The 25,267-nt window shown below is 45.2% G+C and overlaps 1 protein-coding gene across 1 annotated transcript in view; it reads left to right on the forward strand.

The window, feature by feature from the left end:
• The window catches only part of palb2 (partner and localizer of BRCA2), a 28,707-nt gene extending 16,511 nt beyond the window's left edge, over positions 1 to 12,196 (forward strand). The window contains exons 10-14 of the mRNA XM_038820440.1: positions 1,704 to 1,862; positions 5,143 to 5,259; positions 8,507 to 8,594; positions 10,154 to 10,311; positions 11,768 to 12,196. Of these exons, the coding sequence (XP_038676368.1) occupies positions 1,704 to 1,862; positions 5,143 to 5,259; positions 8,507 to 8,594; positions 10,154 to 10,311; positions 11,768 to 11,999 (754 nt within the window). The 3' untranslated portion in view covers positions 12,000 to 12,196. The remainder of the gene's footprint in view (positions 1 to 1,703; positions 1,863 to 5,142; positions 5,260 to 8,506; positions 8,595 to 10,153; positions 10,312 to 11,767) is intronic.
• Positions 12,197 to 25,267: the final 13,071 nt, after the last annotated feature.

Consider the following 25,267-nt stretch of genomic DNA (forward strand, 5'->3'; position numbering starts at 1 on the left):
CTGATTCTCCACTGATAATTTTGTGCAATTTATATCATAGACTTGCAAATTAGTTTCACCTGAAGAAGGAGCCGTGCTCCGAAAGCTCGTGTTTGAAACAAACCTGTTGGACTTTAACCTGGTGTTGTAAGACTTCTTACTGTGCTCACCCCAGTCCAACGCCGGCATCTCCACATCATGCAAATTAGTGGTATCTGTATTCGAATATTAGCATGTTAAGGAATAAATGTCTCCTATTCCGAGATTAAATGCCATAGCAGTCCTCTGATCATCCAGGCTTCACTCTTACTACATCCCACGTAAATATTTCATTAAATATCACCAAAAACCTATAAAAAACGTAGTTGCACCCGTTCTAGAGCTATTCACTGACCTGAGTAGGTAAAAGAACTAATCTAGATGCACAAAAAGCTGAAGAAAAGACGAGTTATGACTCGAGGAAACGCAGGAACGAACAGCCACGTCTGCTTGTTGCTTTTGATGGTTCCACCACGTACATCATGCGCATGCATGTGGGGGGATGGGGAGAAGCACCATTTTCTCTAGACAGAAAGGGTACACCATGTTAAAGGAATAAAGGGCTAACAACTGCCTCTGCAGTGCGGTGAGCCTCCAAAAATTGATTTATCACCGCTGAAATTTTAAAATTACTATCTTATTTCCTTCTCTGGGGCAGCACGGTGGCCTAGTGGTTAGCACAACCGTCTCACGGCGCTGAGGTCCCAGGTTCGATCCCGGCTCTGGGTCACTGTCCGTGTGGAGTTTACACATTCTCCCCGTGTCTGCGTGGGTTTCGCCCCCACAACCCAAAAAATGTGCAGAGTAGGTGGATTGGCCACGCTAAATTGCCCCTTAATTGAAAAAAAATAATTGGGTAATCTAAATTTAAAAAAATATATATTTAAAAATAAATAAAATTATTTCCTTCTCTGATTGAATGCCCCCATCCAATGGATGCCCGGGGCCAACGCACCGTCGGCCACCCCCTCTGCACGCCACTGGGTTGCTGTATGTTGAGTTGGAAATTAACCCACGTTATTTCTCTGCCATGTAATTACAGGAAGCACTCACTGTCAGTCATTAGCCCACTTGGTCTACTCTTCACACTTGAGAGTTTTGTGGTACAGAGCAGAACTGCAGCAGCAGGACATTTACTTGTTCTCTGTCTTTGTTTGGACTTTTGTGTTTGACTTCAGAAGGGGAGATGAGACTTTGTTAATCGTCAAAGAGAGCATAATAGTGAGAGGTGATTAATGTTAGTGCATTAATAATTAGCCAACATTTTAAATAGGGTTTAACTTTAACTTTATTTTAGCGTATGCAACTTTGCCCCCGAATACAGAATTACTTCACTTTTGGTTAAAGTACAGTATTCAGGCACTGTAAAGAGCTTTACTCTGTATTGAACCTGTGCTGTATCTGCCATCAGGAGTTTGATGTAGGGGAGCTTTGCTTTGTACCTAACCTGCATTGCATCAAATTTGGGTGCATACCCAATGCTGAAACCCAGTGCATAAAAGTGGTGATCCCCTTACATTTTCAGCACTGTTGTGTTTCACTTCATCAAATTATTTTTTTTAAAACCCAGAGTACTGCTACAATCCTAATAATGAATCAAAGCGAGATTACTGCTCAAGCAGCGCCTGTCTCCCTTGAAACATGGTTGATTGATTTTTTTTTTTACTGCTCCTTTTTGTTTTAAGAGCATTGCACTCCACGGAGAAAGGTTGTTTGGAACGCACGCTTCTGCAAACTGGAGATATAAACGCAGTGCTTGGGTTGCCTGGAAGGAGGCTGGTCTGCTCTTGTGGCACACTCCAGAGTCAACACATAGAACTGAGCACCCTATCCAAAGAAGGAAGGTCAGTTCTTTTTTTTTTTTTTTTTATAAATGTTTTTATTCAGTTTTCGTATTTTATATTGAACAAATTACAAATTGTTAGGAGAGAGAAAAAAAAAAACAAACAAAAACAGACACGCAAAAATTAACATACATATTTACAGGTAAGCATCTTCGTAGTAGTAACTGCGCCCCCCCCCCCCCCCTCAACATGTTTATTTAGCTTGGTTTTGGGCCTTAGCTAGCCATCGAACCCCCGTAACGAACCTGTAGCCCCCCCCCCCCCTCCCGCTACCCTCCCCCGACTATTCTTCCTCTTGTACATTGGCCACAAATAGGTCCCGGAACAGTTGCATGAATGGCTCCCACGTTCTGTGGAAGCCGTCGTCCGACCCTCGGATGGCAAATTTGATTTTCTCCATTTGGAGAGATTCCGAGAGGTCGGACAGCCAGTCCGCAGCTCTGGGCGGTGCTGCTGACCGCCAGCCAAACAGGATTCTACGGCGGGCGATCAGGGAGGCAAAGGCAAGGGCATCCGCCCTCCTCCCCAGGAATAGATCTGGCTGTTCTGAAACCCCGAAGACCGCCACTATCGGGCATGGCTCCACCCTCACTCCCACCACTTTGGACATTACCTCGAAGAAGGCTGTCCAGTACTCCACGAGTCTGGGGCAGGACCAGAACATGTGGGCGTGGTTGGCCGGGCCTCTTTGGCACCGTTCACATCTGTCTTCCACCTCCGGGAAGAACCTACTCATACGGGTTCTTGTTAAGTGGGCTCTATGTACCACTTTTAGTTGCGTCAGGCTGAGCCTTGCGCACGTGGAGGTGGAGTTGACCCTATGCAGTGCTTCGCTCCAGAGTCCCCACCCGATCTCCATCCCCAGGTCGTCCTCCCATTTCCTCCTTGTTGCGTCCAGTACGGTGTCGTCCCTATCTACCAGTCGGTCATACATGTCACTACAGTTCCCTTTCTCTAGGATACTTGCGTCCAGTAGGTCTTCCAGTAGTGTCTGTCGTGGCGGTTGTGGGTACGTCCTTGTCTCCTTTCGTAGGAAGTTTTTGAGCTGCAGGTACCGTAGCTCGTTCCCCCCAGCTAGCTGAAATTTCTCTGTCAGTTCGTCCAGTGTTGCGATCCTGTCGTCCGTGTATAGGTCCCTGACTGTCAGTGTCCCCCCGTCCTGCCTCCACCTTTTGAAGGTGGCGTCGGTCAGTGCTGGTTTGAACCTATGGTTGTTGCAGATGGGAGCCCTGTTCGACATTTTGGTCAGGCCAAGTTGCTGCCGCAGTTGGTTCCAGGATTGGAGGGTGGCTGTCACCACTGGGCTGCTGGAGTGTTTTTTGGGTGGGGATGGGAGTGCTGCCATGGCGAGGGCCCGGAGGGAGGTTCCCATGCAGGAGGCCTCCTCCGCACGCACCCACTCAGCTTCTGGCTCCTGGATCCATCCCCTTACTCGCTCGGCTGTTGCTGCCCAGTGGTAGAATTGTAGATTCGGGAGGGCTAACCCTCCCCTGGTTTTTGTTTTTTGTAAGACCTTCTTTGGGATCCTAGCATTTTTACCCCCCCATACGAACGCCATGATGAGTTTGTCCAGCGCTTTGAAAAAGGCCTTGGGGATGTAGATCGGAATGGATCTAAACAGGAAGAGGAACCTGGGCAGTACGTTCATTTTGATCGTCTGAACTCTCCCCGCGAGGGAGAGCGGGAGTGTGTTCCATCTTTGCAGGTCCTTTTTAACTTCCTCCGTCAGGCTGGTGAGGTTCCATTTGTGGATCCCTTTCCAGTCATGGGCTATTTGGATCCCCAGGTAGCGGAATTTATGTTGGGCTTGTTTGAACGGCAGCCCCTTTAGTGCTGCCCCCCCCCCCCCCCCCCTTGCGGGTGTAATGGGAAGATCTCACTTTTGCTCATGTTGAGTTTGTAGCCCGAGAAGGCTCCAAACTCTTTCAGGAGCGCGATGATTCCGTCCATGCTGCTTTGTGGGTCCGAGATATAGAGGAGCAGATCATCCGCATAGAGTGAGACTCTGTGCTCTCTACCTCCCCTTCGGATCCCCCTCCAATTTTTTGCTGCCCTGAGCGCGATTGCTAGCGGTTCGATTGCTAGTGCGAACAGCAGCGGGGACAGTGGGCATCCTTGTCTGGTGCCCCTGTGCAGCTGGAAGTATTGGGAGTTGGTATTGTTGGTCTGTACACTCGCCATGGGAGCGTTGTACAGGAGCTTTACCCAAGCTGTGAACCCTGTTCCAAGCCCGAACCGCTCCAGTACCTCTATGAGGTATATCCATTCGACTCTGTCGAAGGCCTTTTCTGCGTCCAGGGAGACGATCACCTCTTGTGTTCTCTCCCCGGAGGGGGTCATTATCACGTTCAGCAGGCGCCTGATGTTCGCGGTCAGCTGTCTACCTTTGACAAAGCCCGTCTGGTCCTCTGTGACCACCTCAGGTACACAGTCTTCTAGCCTTTTGGCTAGGATTTTGGCCAGTATTTTGGCGTCTGCATTCAGCAGAGATATGGGTCTGTATGACCCACATTCCGTTGGGTCTTTGTCTTTCTTAGGTATCAGCGAGATTGAGGCCTGTGCTAACGTGGGTGGCAACGTGCCGGAAGGTCAGTTCTGATTTGTATTTGTTTCCTTTAACCACGTTTCGGTTTTGGTTTACTTGCTGAGTAATACTTCAAAGCTAGTGGGGCATGTTAATTGTTGTGTGTTTGATGTTTGTTTAAAAAATTAAAATGATGAGTGGAAGATGCAAGGGTTTAGATTGTATTAAATGGCAGAGCAGAACCATATGGCCGCTTCCTGCTCCCATTTCATGGGTCCTTATTTGTGGTGCTGCTTTCTGTCCCCATGTGTTAATGATATCACAAACGGTGATGCTCATTTCAAAGGCAGGTGATCCAGGTCTGAGAGTGGATATGTAAGTGGGGCAATCCCCATACCGGCTGAGGTTATTCATGAAGTCCCCACCTTCTCAACCTTCCCCTCGCCTGAGGTGTGGTGATTCCCGGGTTAAATCGCCACCAGTCAGCTCTCCCCCACAAAGGGGAAAGCAGCCTCTAATCATCTGGGACTATAGCGACTTTACATAGTGCAATCAAGCAAACCCCAGGAAAGCATGGTACCCCACGATTCACAGCTTAAATGGTTTCCCATTTCCGAAACTTTTGATGAAGGTCTTTGAAGTGGTACTCAGTCTGAGCCCTCAGTGGGGAATGTTGCCTGTATGGAGCAGGGGGAGAAGAGGAAATGTTTTATGAGCTAATTGCAGTTTTGTGACTGCCTGCTTTCTCGTCCTTAGGAGTGAACAATGCACACAGCTGGTCCCACCCAATGAGATGGTACTGGCTTTCAGTGACGTCGAAGGGGAGGCAGAAGCTTTGCTTGGATCTACTATAATGAGCAATGTTGTCATCTGGTAAGTGCGTGATTGCTTCTAACAGGAGTAGAGCATTGGATATCAGGTAGTTTCTGATTAATTCATTGACTCTATTAACCCTCTTAGCTGACCATAGGTGGTGTTACGGGGATAGGGTGGAGGCGTGGGCTAAAGTAGGTACTCTTTTCAAGGGCTGCTGCAAATTTGATGGGCTGAATGGCCTCCTACACTAGGGATTTTATAATAATAAGTCCTGCCTTCCTTGTCTGACATTTTCCTACAATTTCAGCTTGTGCAGCGAGGCTGAAATTAATTGTATAAATATCTTGCAGAAATAAAATTAGGGCAGCACGGTAGCGTTGTGGATAGCACAATCGCTTCACAGCTCCAGGGTCCCAGGTTCGATTCCGGCTTGGGTCACTGTCTGTGCGGAGTCTGCACGTCCTCCCCGTGTGCGTGGGTTTCCTCCGGGTGCTCCAGTCCAAAGATGTGCAGGTTAGGTGGATCGGCCATGATAAATTGCCCTTAGTGTTGGGTGGGGTTACTGGGTTATGGATATAGGGTGGTGTTAACCTTGGGTAGGGTGCTCTTTCCAGGAGCCGGTGCAGACTCGATGGGCCGAATGCCTCCTTCTGCACTGTAGATTCTATGTAAAATAAACTACTCGAGCGTCAGTAGTAGCCTTACTAAGATGGTCAAATGCATCCTCAGGACAGAATTCCATATGGTTCTGCCTGCCCTGCCGTCGCTGTTGTTTATTTCCGATGTAAAGTCTCCTTCCTCGTTCTCATTTTTAGTTCAACTTTTGGTAGAAAAGGAAAACCAATCAGCCAACCAATTTTTTTTTCGATTCTTTTGCTCTCCTTTACAAAGTTTGAAACTCTTTTTTTCTGTTCTTGCCCTCTATCTTGGAAGTGGGAGCTCTGAGATGGGAGTAGGCCACTCAGCCCCCTGCCCAGCTTCCACCATTCGGTTTGGTCATGGTAAATTTTCAAAGACAGAAGTTTTGGGTTTATATTTTTAAAGCCAGTGTGATGGGCACGTGCAACATCAGACAATTGCGAACCATGCATCCCTCACCTTTTAAAGCATGTTTCCTATGTGTAGCATCTGCCTTGTAACAGACTCATCAAGGATTAATAGCCGATACCTGTGTAAGCTGTGATTGGCTGTGTCTACAATATTAAAACAGCAACGTTGGCTTTCTTCAATGTAATCTTCTTTTAATCAGAGGGTAATACTGGTATGGGGCCAACTTCGGTCAGTCAGTTGGTAGCTTATGGGGAAGGTTGGGGGTTTGAGTCTCTATCTTGGACATGAGCTGACACTGCAGTACTAAAAGTACCACCATGTTGCAGATTCTGTCCTTTGGATACAGCACTAACCCAGGTCCTGTAGCTACTGGTGGTTCAGATTAAGGGATCCCATTGAAGCAGAGCAAGGAGATAATGGAATTGTAGAATGGTTACAGCACAGAAGGAGGCCATTCGGCCAAATGGAACTGTGCTGGCTCTCTGCAAGAGCAATTTAGTTTGTCCTCCCCATTGCCCAGCAAATCTTTATCCCGTCAGTTGCTCATCCAGTTCTCTTTTGAAAGCTGGGATTGAATCTACCGGCACTACCCTTTCAGGCAGTATATTCCAGATTCTAACAGCTCACCTTTAGCTCTTTTGCCAATCGCCTTAAATCTGTGTTCTCTAGTTCTTGACCTTTCTACCAGTGGAAACATTTTCTCTCTAGCTGCTTTGTTTTGATGAATTTTAACACCTCCATCAAATCTCTTAATTTAGTGAGGAGCTGAAGGAAATCAGTATTAGTAGAGAAATGATTTGGGGGGAAATTGATGGGATTAATGGTTGATAAATCTCCAGGGTCTGATAATCTTCATCCGAGAGTACTTAAAGAGGTGGCCCTAGAAATAGTAGAAGGGTGACATGGTGGCATAGTGGTTCGCAATGCTGCCTCACAGCGCCAGAATCCTGGCCTTGGGTGACTGTGTGGTGTACTTTCTCCCTGTGTCTACAAGGGTTTCCTCTGGGTGCTGCGGTGGATTGGCCGTGTTAAATTGCTCTTGGTGGCCATAAGGTTAGGTGGGGTTACGGGGATAGGGCGAGGGCCTGATCACAGGCAGGGTGCTCTTTCAGAGGGTTGGTGCAGACTCGATGGGCCGAATGGCCTCCTCTTGCACTGTAGGGATTTTATGATAGGTGGTCACTTTCCAAAATTCTGGGGCAGCCCTTGGCGCTGTGTTTTGCTGGTCAAGGACCCGGGTTCGACCCTGGCTTTGGGTCACTGAGACGTTTGCACTTTCTCCCCATGTTTGCATGGATCTACCCCCACAACCCAAAAAGATATGCAGGATAGGTGGATTGGCCATGCTAAATTGCTCCTTAATTGGAAAAAAAATTGGATATTCTAAATTTATATTAAAAAATGTTTTAAATAAAATAGATAAATATAAATAGTTTGAGATGTAAACCTTTTAGGAATGAGGTGGGGAGAAATTTTCATTAATTACTGCAGCCACCCTACCTCCTTTTTTACCTTTCCAATATTTCTTCAGCACCTTCCATCCAGGAAAAGTTAGTACCGAGTTTGACCCCTTTTTTTGAGGCCAATTATTGCCACAACACGTTCAGGGAAGGCGGTGGCATAGTGGTATTGTCACTAGACTAGTAATCCAGAGACCCAGAATACTCTGTGGTCCCAGGTTCAAAACCCACCACTGCAGATGGTGAAATTTGAATTCAATAAGAATTAATTAATGATGACCATGAAACAATCTGCCATCCTTACCTGCTCTGGCCTACATGTGACTTCAGGTGCACAGCAATGTGGTTGACACTTGACTGCCCCTCAAGGGCAATTAGGAATGGGCAATAAATGCTGGCACAGCCTGCCATGCCCACGTCCCATGAACAAATAAAAACAAGCTCACCACTCAATGAGTTCCAGATGTCTAGGCCAACATTCCTCCCTCAGCCAGCACCATTGAAACATAGTCTGTAATTTCACTGCTGTTAATGGGGCCTTTTGTAAGGAAAAAATGGTATCTGCTATTATAGCAACCAATAATTTCAAAGAAATTAAAGGTAAATGAAGCAGTTTGGGACATTTCTCATGGTAAATTTCTACATACATAAAAATACTTTTTTAAACTTCTGCTCAACTCCTCTCTGTTTTCTGTCTGCTTTGCCCCATTGTTTTAGTGATTCCTACATATATTCAACAAGGGTTGGTTTGGAGAGAATCTCAGTTCACATAGATTTTTGTGTTTATCTCTTAGGAGCTTAAAGACTGGGCATCTCCTGAAGAAGATCCATTTAAGTGAAAGCTACCCTGGTACTGTGTGCCAGAAGGCCTATTCAGAGTCGGTAAGGAGCAATGTTTTTATCTTTATAACTGAAAAAAGTTGTTGATATCTCGCAGGCTACCAGTTTGTGACATTGCTACTTCCAGGAGAAGGGAGGGCATTGGCAGATTATCAGGTTGGATTTATATTGCAATCTGGATTTAATGATAGTGGGTCCAGGGGAAAATGAAATGCTGCATGTAGCATAAGTTTCTCTGAGAAGGTGAGCTATGTGAAGGGAAAACTCGGAGTCCCTGCATTAACCTTTCACCTCGGAGACCTGTTTTGAATCCAGTTCAGATTGGTGGAAGGAAGGGCAGCATGGTGGCACAGTGGTTAGCACTGCTGCCTCACGGCGTCGAGGTCCCACATTCCATCCCGGCTCTGGGTCACTGTCCGTGTGGAGTTTGCACATTCTCCCCATGTTTACCTGAGTTTTGCCCCCACAGCCCAAAGATGTGCAGGGTAGGTGGATTGAAAGTGTTAAATTGCCCCTTAATTGGATAAAATGAATTGGGTACTCTAAATTTATTTTAAAAAAGGATTGGTGGAAGGAAATGTGTGTTTGGTTGTAAGGATCTTAATTGATTAGTTTAGCTGGTTCCCAGTTGGTGCGAATCTACAGCACAAAACTGGCATTGTTTGCATGTAAATGCGAGCTTCACAGGTCACAATGTCGAATGTTGGAAATAGTAAACGCCAGTCTGATGTTGGGCGCCAATGTATAAATGTAGGCGTGACTTTGCATTTAATTCATAGAGTATTGGCACTGAGAGCAAGAAGCATGAAAGTTTCATCTAAAACCCTGATATATCTGAGAATAAAAGAATACTACCAAATAAATTCTCAATAATGCCAATGGGCTGTTTGTCTTTAATAGACTATTCCCAGCTGTGGATAGTCTTCACAACCCTGGACAAATGAACAGCATTTATTTATTTTCACTCTTTGCAATGCCAGTAAATTAGAACTGTAAAGATCTGGACCAATTGACTTGCCAGCCACTTGATTATAAACAATTTGCAATAAAAACTGAAGATGTTGAAATGTGATCTAGTGCCTCAGTGAGGAGATTTTAAACTGACAGGTTAATGTTTATCATGCCAGTCTTTATCAAACGTGAGGTGTGATCAGAGGTTGATACCTGAAACCTGTTTTCCCTGCTGTACAGATGGTGAGTCCTGCTGTACATTTTTAGCATTGCTAGTTGTTTTTAATCTTTGCAGTTGCATTACGGTAGGCGCCAGAGTGTCGCAACTAAGGGCTTTTCACAGTAACTTCATTGCAGTGTTAATGTAAGCCTACTTGTGACACTAAAGATTCTTATTACTGTCTTAGTTCATTTCTGATCAAGGCCATTGGTTTGGGAATTTTACTGAAAAATCTGTAGAGCAGTGATAAAATCTGTTCTTGTAAAATAACAAGTGACGTAATGTAACTATAGGTATAAATATCTAACTCTAGGTGGACAGAATGGTGAATGCAACCCCCAAAGTAGCAGTAAAAGATCTGCAAAGTAAAATTTGGAAGTCCTTTGGAAGTAAATATTTTTATTGAATAATTTCCATTCTTGTGCTTCAGGGCATATTGTTCCTTCTCCTCAGTCACCGGTATGTTGGCGGTTGTGATGGATCTGTCAGCCGGAGAGTGTGTGTGTTAAAAATGGTTGGTGTTAATCCAATGAATGATAAAAGTAGACCTGTCATGTCTTATACACTTCCTCTGGAATGCAATGGAAGGTAAGGTGCATTCTGTATTAGTATCCACCAATGTCCTCCTTTAGGAAAGTTCCTCAATGCTAGAAGGTCTCTGGTTCAATCCTTTGTTAAATTAGCAAATGTCAATGGGGTGTTGGTTGGGGTCTATTCATTTGAAACACACATTCATCCAGCAGTTTATGAAAAGGTTTCTGTGTAAGATTTCTGTTTGGTGTGCCGTTAAACAATTGTCACTTCTAAGAAAGCTAACTCTATCAATTTTCTAAAAATATTTTTATTCTCCTCCTTTTTCACATTTTCTCCCGAATTTACACCCACCAACAATAAACAATAATCAGCAACAAATATGTCAATTCCCATAACAATCACAACGATCCCATCCTCCCACCAACCCCCAACCATCAGCCCGCAGGTTTACATAAACAAATGACAAAAAGGAATCAGGGATTACCCATAGTCACCCTTAATACGCACAGCCTCCCTCCCACCCATCCCCCACCCCCAACTAATGTTTGATGTTATCCAGTTCTTGAAAGTGCATAATGAATAATGCCCATGACTTGTAGAACCCCTCTATCCTTCTACGCAGTTCAAACTTAACCTTCTCAAGAGTCAAGAATTCCAACAGGTCCCCTGCCACGCCAGGGCACAGGGTGGAGAGGCTGCTCTCCATCCCAACAGGATCATCCGCCTTCAGGCGATCAACGAGGCGAAGGCTATAATATCTGCCTCCGCACCCGTTTCCAACCCTGGCTGGTCCAACACCTCGAATATGGCCTCCTGGGGACCTGGGTCCAGTCTCACATGCACCACCTTGGAAATCAGCCTAAAAACCTCCTTCCAGTACTCCTCTAGCTTTAGACAGGACCAAAACATATAAATGTGATTAGCACCCCCCCCCCCATATTTTCAATGAAGCTATTATTACCAGACTCCCTGAGTATTTCCCCGGAGCTATTGGGAGCGGCGCTGTTGCTAGTGCTTTCAGTCTTTCATATTTTCATATTGTACTTTAAAGAATTGGTCACCGTTAATCGTGTGGTGGGGGGCGGGCGGGGAGGTGGGCTGTTTGGCTTGTATTTCTGTCACTGGGGCTACTGTTGCTGTTGTTTGTAATTTTTTTGAAGCACGTGTTTTGTAAATTTTTTTATATTAAAATGTTAAAAGTTCAAGAAAAATATTTTCAAAAAATATATATCTGGCATAAACCTGGGGCTGGATTCTCCGCCACGCCATATTTCTGTTGCACCCCACCGGCGGGATGCTCCGCTATGCCGGCTGGTCAATGGGGTTTCCCATTATGGGGCTTCCCCACAGCGTCGGGAAACCCCCGGGCGGCCGGCAAACAAGCATCCCACCAGAGGAGAATCCGGCCGCTGGGCTTCCATTTTCCAGTCAGTTGTTTTTTCTTTCTAATCAATTTTCACTAAGATGTTTCTCACTTTTTAAATTTTCAACCAATTCATTTCTGGAACAGGTATATTGTTGGAGGTGTGAAGGATCAATCAGTTGCAGCAGTTGTGACCCCTGGAACCCTGGTCCTCTGGGATGTGCCGTCTGGCCGCATCTCAACCATGCTCCCGCAAGGCCCCAATGGGCACTGGTCGCTTTTCCAGTGGGCAGAGGACAACTCCTGCCTCTTGGCCAGAAAGAATGACCAGACTGTGTATATCTACAAACGTGTGGGAGCTAGAACAGTCGAAGTATGAGATCACGGCACCAAGATCAATACAAGAAAAGCCGCTTTGCCGTTTGTTTATTTATTTGAAATTTATTTACCTCATCAGTTGAGTGAAAAGCACCAAAATATGTTTGTAGAACACCGACACTACAATGTGAAGACAATTACTTTTGTTTATTGTGTACTATATAAAGTTCTTCCACAATCTTTGGATTGATGTACTGATCTGTTGTACAGTGTCTGTTATTGCTGCAGGGGAGTACCAGATATTAAAATCGGGACTGTCCTATTTCAGTGTAACGTTCAGAGGGCACTTTAATTATTTTGATTAAGTATATAATATCGAAGAGGGTAGAATAGGTGGATTGGCCACAATAAATTGACCCTTTAATTGGGGTAAAAAAAGAATTGGGTACTCTAAATTTATGTATTAAAAAATATAAAGTGTGTATAATATAGAAAATACCCTTTGATGTGTTAGCAAATTATCATAAAATTTACAGTGCAGAAGGAGACCATTCGGCCCATCGAGTCTGCACCGGCTCTTGGAAAGAGCACCCTACCCCATAACCCAGTAACCCCACCCAACACTAAGGGCAATTTTGGACACGAAGGGCAATTTATCATGGCCAATCCACCTAACCTGCACATCTTTGGACTGTGGGAGGAAACCCACGCAGACGGGGAGGATGTGCAGACTCCGCACCGACAGTGACCCAAGCTGAAATCGAACCTGGGACCCTGGAGCTGAGAAGCAATTGTGCTATCCACAATGCTACCGTTAGGGGGAGTATTACAATGCCACTGTTCTGGGTGATTTGGAAACAGCACAGTGATCTTTTTATACTGTATTTTTATACATCAAGGGACATTCTTGCTCATTTCATAATGGAAATATATTTTCTTCTGATCATTGGTGATGGAAACAGGTCCTGAGCATAAAGTGGGAATATCTGTATATTATTCACACTTTCCTATGTTTTCTTATATGTATGAAAGCCTATGTTTTCATTGATAGTATCTAATTGGGGTTTATTTTTATATAACTTCTAAGCTTCTTCCCCATTAGCAACTTTGAACAAGTAAGAAGAATCAAAATATGAAATGAAAATCGCTTATTGTCACAAGTAGGCTTCAATGAAGTTACTGTGAAAATCCCCTAGTCGCCACATTCCACATCAGGGCAGCACGGTAGCATTGTGGATAGCATAATTGCTTCACAGTTCCAGGGTCCCAGGTTTGATTCCGGCTTGGGTCACTGTCTGTGCGGAGTCTGCATATCCTCCCCGTGTGTGCGCGGATTTCCTCCGGGTGCTCCGGTTTCCTCCCACAGTCCAAAGATGCGCAGGTTAGGTGAATTGGCCATGATAAATTGCCCTTAGTGTCCAAAATTGCCCTTAGTGTTGGGTGGGGTTACTGGGTTATGGGGATAGGGTGGAGGTGTTGACCTCGGGTAGGTTGCTCTTTCCAAGAGCCGGTGCAGACTCGATGGGCCAAGTGGCCTCCTTCTGCACTGTAAATTCTATGATAATCTATGACATTCTGGCGCCTGTTCGGGGAGGCTGGTACGGGAATTGAACCGTGCTGCTGGCCTGCCTTTGTCTGCTTTAAAAGCCAGCTATTTAGCCCAGTGTGCTAAACCAGCCCCTATCCCAACACATTTGGTTTAAATGTACGAGCTTAAACATGTGGATGAAAAAGGACAATAGCATCGCGGTCTTTATTAATACTAGGCCGACTAAGCTTATTCTTGCTCTACACTCGTGCGTATTGTATAAAATAATGATCAAATACACAAACAACAACTTGGATAAGAAATAATATCCCACTCAAACTGGGCTAATAGGCTAGAGTGTAGGTGCAGCAACACCTTCTAGCCAACTTTCCAGTCAGAATTCTGCAAAGCCATAAAGTGCCAGTCAGTAAATAGTTATCTGGGCCGGGATTGTCCCGCGATTGGCGCAGAATCCTCCGCACTTCAGGGGGCTAGGCTGGCGCTGGCAGGGTTGGTGCTGCGACAAAGGGCCTCCGCCAGCCGCCGCCCCATCCGGCGATTCTCCCATCTGGCAGGAGGGTTTGATGCATTAAAAGGTAGAACATACAGTGCAGAAGGAGGCCATTCGACCCATTGGGTCTGCACCGACCCACTTAAGCCCTCACTTCCACCCTATCGTCGTAACCCAATAACCCCTCCTAACCTTTTTGGTCACTAAGGGCAAATTAGCATGGCCAATCCACCTAACCTGCACGTCTTTGGACTGGGAGGAAACCAGAGCACCCGGAGGAAACCCACGCAGACACCGGGAGAACGTGCAGACTCTGCCCAGTGACCCTATGGGGAATCAAACCTGGGACCCTGGCGCTGTGAAGCCACAGTGCTATCCATTTGTGCTACCGTGCTGCCCTTAATTCTAGTACCTGTGCACACAACAGTTCACAAGATGTCTTTATCCACAGGTTTTCCCTATTTCAGTCATATAGCTGTCTACCAGAAATGTCTTTGATCAAGGCAAAGTTTTGTAACCTTTGTATTGTTGAAGGGAATATTTTTTATTGTCGCAAAGACTGGTGTAGATTGGCTGGACAATTCTCGCTGCCTCTGTGTCGGGAAACCAACCAAAGAATTACCAACAGGCACAACTTGCCAGTGAAACAACATGTGAAGGCATCAAGAATCTAGCCCACATGATCAAATGTGGACTGTTGAGAGAATCATCAATGTGGATATGGTGACAGCAAACGAGCATTACATGCAAGAATGTCAGTAGACACAGCTGCAATGATAAGGACTCAGCGACCTAATACAATAGATACAAAGGCTATTGACAAGAATAACAACGGAACAAGTTGAGAATACACTGAAGGGTATACAGCTGCATGGTTGGAGATTATAGTTTGCAATCCCCGACATTACTACCTTCAAGAGAATGGACGGACACCAATCTTTACTTGGGCACTGAAGTGCGATAAAAATCAAAAGAAGAATCAGTGACCTTTCCCAGCTACTGATTCTGTCAGCCATTGCGCAGGCTGCAGGTCCTGTTTCTGGGGTCAGTAGGTTATGGGTTCAAGTCCCATTTCAGAGATCTGAGCTCAAAAATCTATGCTGATACTTCAGGGCTGTACTGAGCAAAAGATGATTTTTGGATAAGCTGTTAAACTAAGGCCTCACTTACTCCCTCAAGTGGGAGCACTTGGCGCTACTTCAGAGAAGAGGAGTATTATCCCTGATGTCCTGAACAATATCCTTTAGTCACCATCACAAAAATGATCACTCATTATCTCATTGCTGTTTGTGGGACCTTTGATGTGTGAATAGGCTGCTGTGTCTCCTACTTTACAACAGTGACTGCACATCAAAAGTCCTCCTTTGAGGGAGTAAAGCATTTTGGAAAGTTATAATTATACACAGGCTACCCTGATCTGACCATTGATTGCTGTATATGATGCAAACTCATGAATAGGCCTAAGGCTGCCAGTTTCAGTCCAAGAAAGTACGCAATCAACTTCAGATTACCCTGGAAGGTAAGGAGTCTCAAACATTTGAGCAAGAGGTGTTTCACACTGGTGCTATGCAGTAACAACACGAGTAATATTCTCAGCTAACAGGACGCTGCCGTCAAGTGCAAAAGATATTCTACCTATCGCACAAAAGGCTGCACATTTGAATGACTTTGTATCAAACAGCATGTCCCATCAGCTGTTCACAGCTAGCAAAGTACTGACCATACTCAACCAGCCTGTGCTTGCAAAACCCAAAATATAGTGTCCAATATTAGATGTGATTCCACGATTGAACAGCACTTGTTAAATTGTGCTAAGAATGACCTTGATGACAAATTTAAGATTCTCAGCTAGACTCCCAGTACGCCCGCTTGCATTAGGGTGTTATGGGCCAGAGCTTAGAAACTCCAAAGTATATTATGAAGTTCCCTGACCTACAACATTTATGTTAAATTTGGTTAGGATGAGCGCAAGAGCCTTCCCTTCAGGTGTGATTCATCAGTCTTCCCAGACACTTTAATCATAACAAACTTTATTCTAAGAATTTATTTTTTTTGATATAAATTTAGAGTACCCAATTCATGTTTTCCAATTTAAGGGGCAATTTAGCGAGGCCAATCCACATATCATGCACGTCTTTTTGGGTTGTGGAAGTGAAACCCACGCAAACACGGGGAGAATATGCAAACTCCACATGGTTAGTGACCCAGAGCCGGATCGAACCTGGGACTTCGATACCATGAGGCAGCAGTGCTAACCACTGCACCACCGTGCTGCCCTGTTCTGTATATATATATATAAACACACAGCAAGAATTTTTATCAATGGGCAGCACGGTGGCCTAGTGGTTAGCACAACTGCCTCACGGCGCTGAGGTCCTAGGTTCGATCCCGGCTCTGGGTCACTGTCCGTGTGGAGTTTGCACATTCTCCCCGTGTTTGCGTGGGTCTCGCCCCCACAACCCAAAAGTGTGCAGAGTAGGTGGATTGGCCACGCTAAATTGCCCCTTAATTGGAAAAAATAATTGGGTAATCTAAATTTAAAAAAAAAAGAATTTTTATCAATTGCAAACATAAAGACATCTACAGCTTCAGTAATCTATGTGTAGCACTTAATGAAGTCCCCCTTAACTGTTCCAATTCAAAAGCAAAATCCAATAAACCAAAAACACCTTTTCAAGGACATGGCCCAGCACTCTGCATTCTCACTTGAATGAGACTGGCTTTCCCTGAGATTCGGATCCCGTCTCATCAGCAGATTTAATTCTTTCTGGAAGGAAAACTACATCTTTTAAGTTACCAAAGCAGATAGCTCTAATCAATGTTTTTTTCCACTGGAACAACTCTTTAAAATGAAAACATAGAAAGACAGGAAAAAAAACACGTCTTTCTCCTTCTGAGTCCACAGCAGTCAAACTGAAAATGAAACTAAAACCTCACAACCTCAGCTCCACCCACAAAATGACATCACTGGAGCCATGTGATAAGACAAAAACCTTTCTTAAAGGCACACTCCCATTACAAGGGTTAGAAACTGCGTATATTCACACACAGGACCCTCTCCTTTGCAAACAGAAGGAGCATGCCCATGCATTGTACTTTTCAACTCATCAGAAACTTAGGTACAGTCATTCCCTGGTTCATTCCCCATGGCACAGTTAATGTGGTTCCACTTTTCATGAAGGATGGTAGAGGTAAACCAGGGAATTACAGACCAATGGGTCTCATATCAGTGGTAGGAAAACTATTGGAGAAAATTCTGCAGGAGAAAATTAATTTCAACTTGGCGAGGCAAGGTTTGAGCAAGGATAGCCAGCGTGTCTAACGGATTTGATTGAATTTTTCAAGGTGGTGATCGGTGGTGTAGATGAGGGTAGCGCAGTTGATGTAGCTTATGTAAATTTCATTGAAACCTTTGACAAGGTCCCATATGGGAGACTGATAAAGATGGTAAAAGCACATGGGGTAGCTTGGCAAGTTGAATCCAAAACTGATTTAGTGGTAGGAGACAGAGGATGGTGGTAGAAGGTTGTTTGTGTGACTGAAGGCCGGTGTCCAATGGTGTAACACAGGGACCCATGCTAGGTCTCTTATTGTTCGGGATATATATATATGCACACACATAAATAATATAGATGAGAATGTGGGATGGGGGGACGATAAATAAGTATGCAGAGGATACAAGTTGGCCAGATCAGTGCCAGATGGAATTTAACCCTGAAAAGTGCGAGGTGATGCACTTTGGAAAGAGTAACAAGACAAGGGAGTGCTCGATGCATGGCAGGACTCTAGGAAACTCTGAGGAACAGAGGGATCTTGGGGTTCTTGTACATAGATCCCTGAAGGCGGCAGGACAGGTTACTGGGTAGTTATGGCATATATGACACTTGCCTTTATTGTCGTGGCATAGATTATAATATCACGATCCCAGACCAGATCCCAAAGTGGTTAGGATACTGGACAGAAACCCCAATATTTTATTCTAATTTTGTAAGACTGTGAGAAAAGAATACTTCATCCAGGAGTGATTTCACAAGGAAATAGAGATATGCTATATTACAACAGACTTTATTAATAACACAGTATCAAAATCTTTAACATTACACCAGAAATAGCTTACAATTATCCCTTAAACAATACAGTGAATACAATACCCTTAATTGCTATCTGTATTCGTATTTAAACTACAAGAACAAAATCCATCTGGGCTCTCAATCCTCTGATAACTTCCAATGGCACATAGCAATATTTGCTTCACAGAGATGGTTCTTTGGGAAAGAGAGACTTTAAGACACTGTTTTAAAGACTGACTCCTGTTAGACCCATGCATAAACTCTGGCTTTATGTCTTCAAAAGCTGCTTCTGAGCTTGTTTCAGTTCCCCCTTGTTCTCAGACAAGTCTGCACTGCTTTACAGACTGTTAACCTCTTTTTAACTCAACTGCAGAGAGCAAACCTGATTTGTGGTCACAGCTTCATCCAGAACTACGCTGATCTGCTTTTCCTCCAAACTGCCTGATATCATAGCTCCACCCAGTAATGACATCACCTTACCGAGCTGAAATGTAATTAACTCCACAGGGAATTCACTTCATTAAAACAAAATTCCATTAGCCCAAGCTTTTTACGATACTTCAATTGCACCATGGCTCCCAAAATATACTTGCTATTCAAGCTATGGTTTATTTTAAAACATGACAGCAGCAGTCGCCCACATCTAACCCGGTAATTTAACCCTTACTGCACCAAATATCGATAATACAATATATCTGAAATTCCTACATTCATCACAATAAGAACAGGGACGTTATGTTGGAACTGTACAAAACTTTGGTTAGGCCACAGTTGGAGCATTGTGTGCAGTTCTGGTCACCTCACTATAGGAAGGATATGATTGCACTGGATAGGGTGTAGAGGTGATTAACCAGGATGTTGGCTGGGATGGAGCAACTGAGCTATAAAGAGAGGCTGGATAAGCTTGCTCATTTAAATAAGAGCAGAGACGGCTGAGGGGAGACCAGCTGAGGTGTAGATATGATTATGAGGAATACGGATAGAGTGGTTAGGAAGCAGCTGTTCCTCTTAGTTGAAGGGTCAATAACAAGGGAGCATAATTTTAAGGTGAGGGGCAGAAGGTTTAGAGCGGATTTGAGGAAATATATTTTCATCCAGAGGGTGGTGGGAGTCTGGAATGTACTGCCTGGGAGGGTAGTGGAGGTGGGAACCATCACAACCTTTAAAAAGTATGGGATGAGCACTTGAAATGTCATAACATTCAAGACTATGGCCTAGGTGCTGGAAAGTAGGATTAGTGTAGTTTTGTCGGTGCTGACTCAATGGCCCGAAGGGCCACTTCCATATTTTATGACTCTATGGCAATGCCTTGACCCAATCCGAGTCCACCTGCCTGGCTTCAATTTAAAGGAAAGCTTGGCAGTTAACTGTTCCCTGGTGTAATCTCCATGGAAATACCCCTACTAATCAGAGTTCCCTTGCCATTCAATCGGCAATCTCTTCTCGTGCAGTATAAATTGTTGTTTCTTTCACAATTAGTATTCTTGCAAATCTGCCAAGATGAAAGTATTTGTCAACATGTCTCTTTTTTTAACCTGAGGAAGGAGCAGTGCTCCGAAAGCTCGTGTTTGAAACAAACCTGTTGGCCTTTAACCTGGTGTTGTAAGACTTCTTACTAATTTATAGTAGTATTGAAGGAAGAATGTTATCCAGGATAAACGAGGAAAACATTCTGGCGTTAATAGTCCCACTGGATTAAGCAGACTGAATGTTTGTTAATCTACTCATTTGAAGGAGGGCTCCTCCAACTTTGTGTCAATGCAAGGCAGTACATCCTAGGAATTACATATGAACATAAGAACTAGGAGCAGGAGTAGGCCATATGGCCCCTCGAGCCTGATCCGCCATTCAATGAGATTATGGCTGATCTTTTGTGGACTCAGCTCCACTTTCCGGCCCGAACACCATAACCCTTAATCCCTTTATTCTTCAAAAAACTATCTATCCTTATCTTTAAAACATTTAATAAAGGAGCCTCAACTGCTTCACTGGACAAGGAATTCCATAGATTCACAACCCTTTGGGTGAAGAAGTTCCTCCTAAATTCAGTCCTAAAACTACTTCCCCTTATTTTGAGGCTATGCCCCCTAGTTCTGCTTTCACCAGCCAGTGGAAACAGCCTGCCCGCATCTATCCTATCTATTCCCTTCATAATTTTATATGTTTCTATAAGATCCCCCCATATCCTTCTAAGTTCCAACGAGTACAATCCCAGTCTACTCAACCTTTCCTCGTAATCCATCCCCTTCAGCTCTGGGATTAACCTAGTGAATCTCCTCTGCACACCCTCCAGCGCCAGTACGTCCCTCCTCAGGTAAGGAGACCAAAACTGAACACAATACTCCAGGTGTGGCCTCACTAACGCTTTATACAATTGCAGCATAACCTCCCTAGTCTTAAACTCCATCCCTCTAGCAATGAAGGACAAAATTCCATTTGCTTTCTTAATCACCTGTTGCACCTGTAAACCAACTTTTTGCGACTCATGCACTAGCACACCCAAGTCTCTCTGCACAGCAGCATGTTTTAATATTTTATCATTTAAATAATAATCCCTTATGCTTTGATTCCTACCAAAATGGATAACCTCACATTTGTCAACATTGTATTCCATCTGCCAGACCCTAGCCCATTCACTTAACCTATCCAAATTGTTACATTATAATAGGCCAGTCTTCTCGACAGCAGGTTGGGCAATGCCCTCTGCCCCTCAACATGGATGCCAAAATGTCCCTTGATTTATTACCCAAGAGTTGGTTATCCTGCCTTGATTCCAAAGACACCTGTTCCTTCCAAGTACAGGACATTCACTGCACATCCTTTCTTTAGGAATTCATATTGTCCATGTAATCGGATCTTTATTCTGTCTTGCCACTTTATTGTGGGTGGGTTACGGACTGTGGTACAAGGTGGGTGAACAGCTCTTATGAAATAAAATGCCAACACTGGGGGGGGGGGGGGGGGGGGGGGGGGGGGGGGCACGGGGGGGGGGGGGGGGGGGGGGAGAGAGAGAGAGAGAGAGAGAGAGAGAGAGAGCAGAGGTTTCCTCAGCAAGCTTCCAAACCATCTCAAACTATATTATGTTATAGAAATGTGAAAATCCCCGCGGGTGAAGAAGGCGATGTTGGAGAGGAACCGCAGCGAGGGAGGGCTGGCTTTGCCGAGTCTGGTCAATTATTACTGGGCGGCCAACATCGCTATGATAAGGAAGTGGATGGTGGGTACGGGGTCTATTTGGGAGCGGGTGGAGGCGGCTTCGTGCAGGGGCTCCAGTTTGGAAGCCCTGGTCACGGCTCCTCTACCGCTGCCGCCGGCCAAGTACACCACCAGCCCGGTAGTGGTGGCGACCCTGCGGATATGGGGCCAGTGGAGGAGGCATGTGGGGGAGATGGGGGCGTCTGTCTGGGCGCCAATCTGTGACAACCATCGGTTTGCCCCCGGCAGTATGGATGGGGGGTTCCGAGTATGGTGGCGAGCAGGGGCGGGAAGGGTGGGTGATATGTTCCTGGAAGGGAGCTTCCCGAGTTTGAGGAGCTTGGAGGAGAAATTTGGGTTGGTAAGGGGAAATGATTTTAGATACTTACAGTTGCGGGACTTTGTTCATAGACAGGTCCCATCTTTCACACGCCTCCCGCCAATGGGGATCCTCGACAGAATAGTCTCTAGGAGGGAAGAAGGGGAGGGCAGAGTCTCGGGTATATATAAGGTGCTCATGAGGGAGGAAGGGTCCCAGACAGAGGAACTGAAACTTAAATGGGAGGGGGAGATAGGCGGGGAAATGGAGGATGGGCTGTGGGCAGAGGCCCTGAGTAGGGTAAACTCGACCGCGACATGTGCTAGGCTCGGGCTGATCCAATTTAAGGTCGTTCACCGGGCCCATATGACGGTGGCTCGGATGAGAACATTTTTCGGGATAGAGGACAAATGCGCTAGGTGCGCGGGAGGACCAGCGAACCATGTTCACATGTTTTGGGCATGCCCTGAGCTGAGGGGGTACTGGGAGGGATTTGCGGGGGTCATGTCCCAGGTGCTAAAAACAAGGGTGGTGATGAGTCCAGGGGTGGCCATTTTTGGGGTTTCGGAAGACCCGGGGGTCCAGGGGGAGAAAGAGGCTGATGTGCTAGCCTTTGCTTCCCTGATAGCCCGGCGACGAATATTATTGGCGTGGAGGGACTCAAAGCCCCCGAAGACGGAGTGGTGGCTTGCGGACATGTCGAGTTTCCTGGGGATGGAAAAAATTAAGTTCGCCTTGAGGGGATCTGTGCAGGGGTTCACCCGGAGGTGGCAACCATTTATTGACTTCTTTGCGGGAGAGTGAGCATCAGCAGGGGGGTGGGGGGAGGGGGGTGGGGGGTAGAGTAGAGTAGGAGGGAAAATATGGCGGGTAGTACCGGTGGGAGGGGAGCGGGCTTGTGCAATATGTTACGGTGGAAGTATTGAAAGTACGTGGATGTTTGCACATTTTTGCCTTTTTTGCTTCCTTTCTGATGATGTCTGTAACTGTTTATAAAGCCAAAAACTACCTCAATAAAATTGTTTATTAAAAAAAAAGAAAAATGAAAATCTGTGCTTTAAATTAATTAGTCAAACTTATTATTTCACATACTTTGGTTACTTCCAATCAAGTTCTACAGACTTCCCATTGACAAGACTAGGTGAGGACCCGCTCATCCAGTTTCCTGGTCCTGGATGGCTGCACATTGCCTCCTCTAAAGATGTGGCTGCATACGCTCCTTGATGCACATTACCCCCTATAAAGATAGCGGCTGTGCATGCTTCTGCAGGGGTTAAAATCCAATGTCACCATGTGGCAGATGCTAGGAGTATGGCTGAGCAAATAACTAGAAATCTGGAACTGATATGGGCTCAGGGAGAAGAACTAAGGGATACAGGACAATCAACGCAATTATAGGGTGATCCGATAAAAATGGGACGGTTGGTGATCATTTGTCAAGGGGGAATGTGGAGGTCTTGCGGCACAGTGGGTAGCATGGATGCTTCTACGCCAGATGCTCTGGGTTCATGTCTTGCCTCAGGACTTGATGGAAGGTGTGTTCATTATACCCCCAAATCATTGTGTATCAACCTGCAAATCTTTCCAGAAAATGCAGTAAGTTTAGGAGAGATTCCTAGTCAGCCATGTGATGGAAAGAACGTTGGCGCCAATTAGTGGAAAGGAGCTAGAGGAATGAATTTGCAAGGAAATTACAGAAAAGTGCAAGAATTATAGAGTAGTTATAATGAAGGACTTTACTACAATCCTAGTCTATGTTCAGATAACTACTGTAAAGGGGAGAGAGGGGCAAAAGTAAGTTCAGGAAAGCTTCCTACAGCAGTATTTTTCCAGTACAATGAAAGGTGAGCTAAATGTACCAGATATCAGTAGAAGAACATTTAGGGGACAGTGATTAATGTATCATAACATTTAGGTTGTCTATGGAAAAGGATGGAGAACAATCTAGAGTAAGGTTCACTGGGGTAAACCAACTTTGATGGGGGTGAGAATGGATCTAGGCTGAATTAATTAGAATCAAATATAGAAGGCAGCACGGTGGTGCAGTGGTTAGCACTGATGCCTCACAGCACTGCAGTCCCAGGTTCGATCCTGGCCCTAGGTCACTGTCCATGTGGTGTTTGCACATTCTCCCCGTGTCTGCGTGGGTCTCACCCCCATAACCCAAAGATGTGCAGGGTAGATGGATTGGCCATGCCAATTTGTACCTTAATTGGAAAAAAATGAATTGGCTACTTCAAATTTTAAATAAATAGATAAACAAATCACTGAGAAGGGGGTAGTGTCGGCAGTTTACGGGGCTATTTTAGAGCAGGCGAAGGCACTGCTGGAAGGGATCAAGACAAAGTGGGAGGAAGAGTTGGGAGAGGGTATGGAGGAGGGATTCTGGTGTGAGGTGCTCCGGAGGGTGAACGCCTCCACCTCGTGCGCGAGGTTGGGGCTGATGTTTTGGTCCTGTCCAAAGCTGGAGGATTACTGGAAGGAGGTTTTTAGGGTAATCTCTAAAGTGGTGCAGGTGAAACTGAATCTGGGTCCTCGTGAGGCCATATTCGGGGTGTCAGACCAGCTGGGGTTGGAAACAGGTGCGGAGGCAGATGTTGTAGCCTTTGTCTCATTGATCGCCCAAAGGCGGACCAACCTCTCCACCCTGTGCCCTGGTGTGGAGGCGGGACCTGCTGGAATTCCTGACTCTTGAGAAGGTCAAATTTGAACTGAGGGGAAGGATGCAGGGGTTCTACAATTCATGGGTGCTATTCATTATGTACTTTCTAGAATTGAATTACATTGAACATTGGGCGGGGGGGGATTGGGGGGAGAGGGACGGTATGTGTTAATGGAATGGTGACAATGGGTGATCCCTGATTCCTTTTTGTTATTTGTTTATGTTAACATGCGGGCAGTTGTTTGGGGGTTTGGTGGGAGGATGGGATTGATGTTATTGATATGGGGATTGACATTGCATTCGTTACTGATTATTGTTTATTCTTGCTGGGTGTAAATTTGGGGGGAAATGTGAAAAAGGAGAATAAAAATATTTTTAAAAAATAAACAAATCAAGGTACATCTTGTAAAGAGACAAAAGAATGTTGTGTGGTTTCAGTGCAGTTGGTGTAGCTAATGGGAGGGGCCAGGTTTGTCTTGACAAGGGAGTTGCTTCCAGGGCTCTAGGCTGAGCAGAAGGTTTTTAGCTAAAAAAATAGTTTTTTCTCTCCAAGGACACTGCATCAACATAACAAGTAAATCTTGGTTGCTAACTTTATATATGCTGGTATTTGAAATATATGGATTGCTTAATTGGGGTGTCAAGGCACGTTACAGGAAGCAAGCTAAGATGTTGTACCTGTTAATTGTAAAGCTATTTCTTTTTTGCTAATGAGCTTAATGCTGTGTTCAAATCGAAGGTTGTTTTAATATAAAAGCTGGTCAGTTTTATCACTTCTGTGGTGCAGTAGCATTTCCTCACAGTTTTACGAAGTACAAATAGTTGGTTTCTAATATGGGAATTTAAACCAAAATTGGGGTTCTCGTCTGGACCCAAAACAGCATTCAAAAATTAATGAGACTGTTATCTGAAAAGGTAGAATGTGCATGGTTATGGGGGACATGGGTGGGGGAGGATGGGGGGGGGGGGGGGGGGGTGGAGGATGGGGGGGGGGGGAGGGGGGAAGGGAATTGCTCATTTGAAGAGCCAGTACAGACACAGTGA

Source organism: Scyliorhinus canicula, chromosome 15 (genome assembly GCF_902713615.1).
Source record: "Scyliorhinus canicula chromosome 15, sScyCan1.1, whole genome shotgun sequence".
In the NCBI taxonomy this organism is placed as follows: Eukaryota; Metazoa; Chordata; class Chondrichthyes; order Carcharhiniformes; family Scyliorhinidae; genus Scyliorhinus; species Scyliorhinus canicula.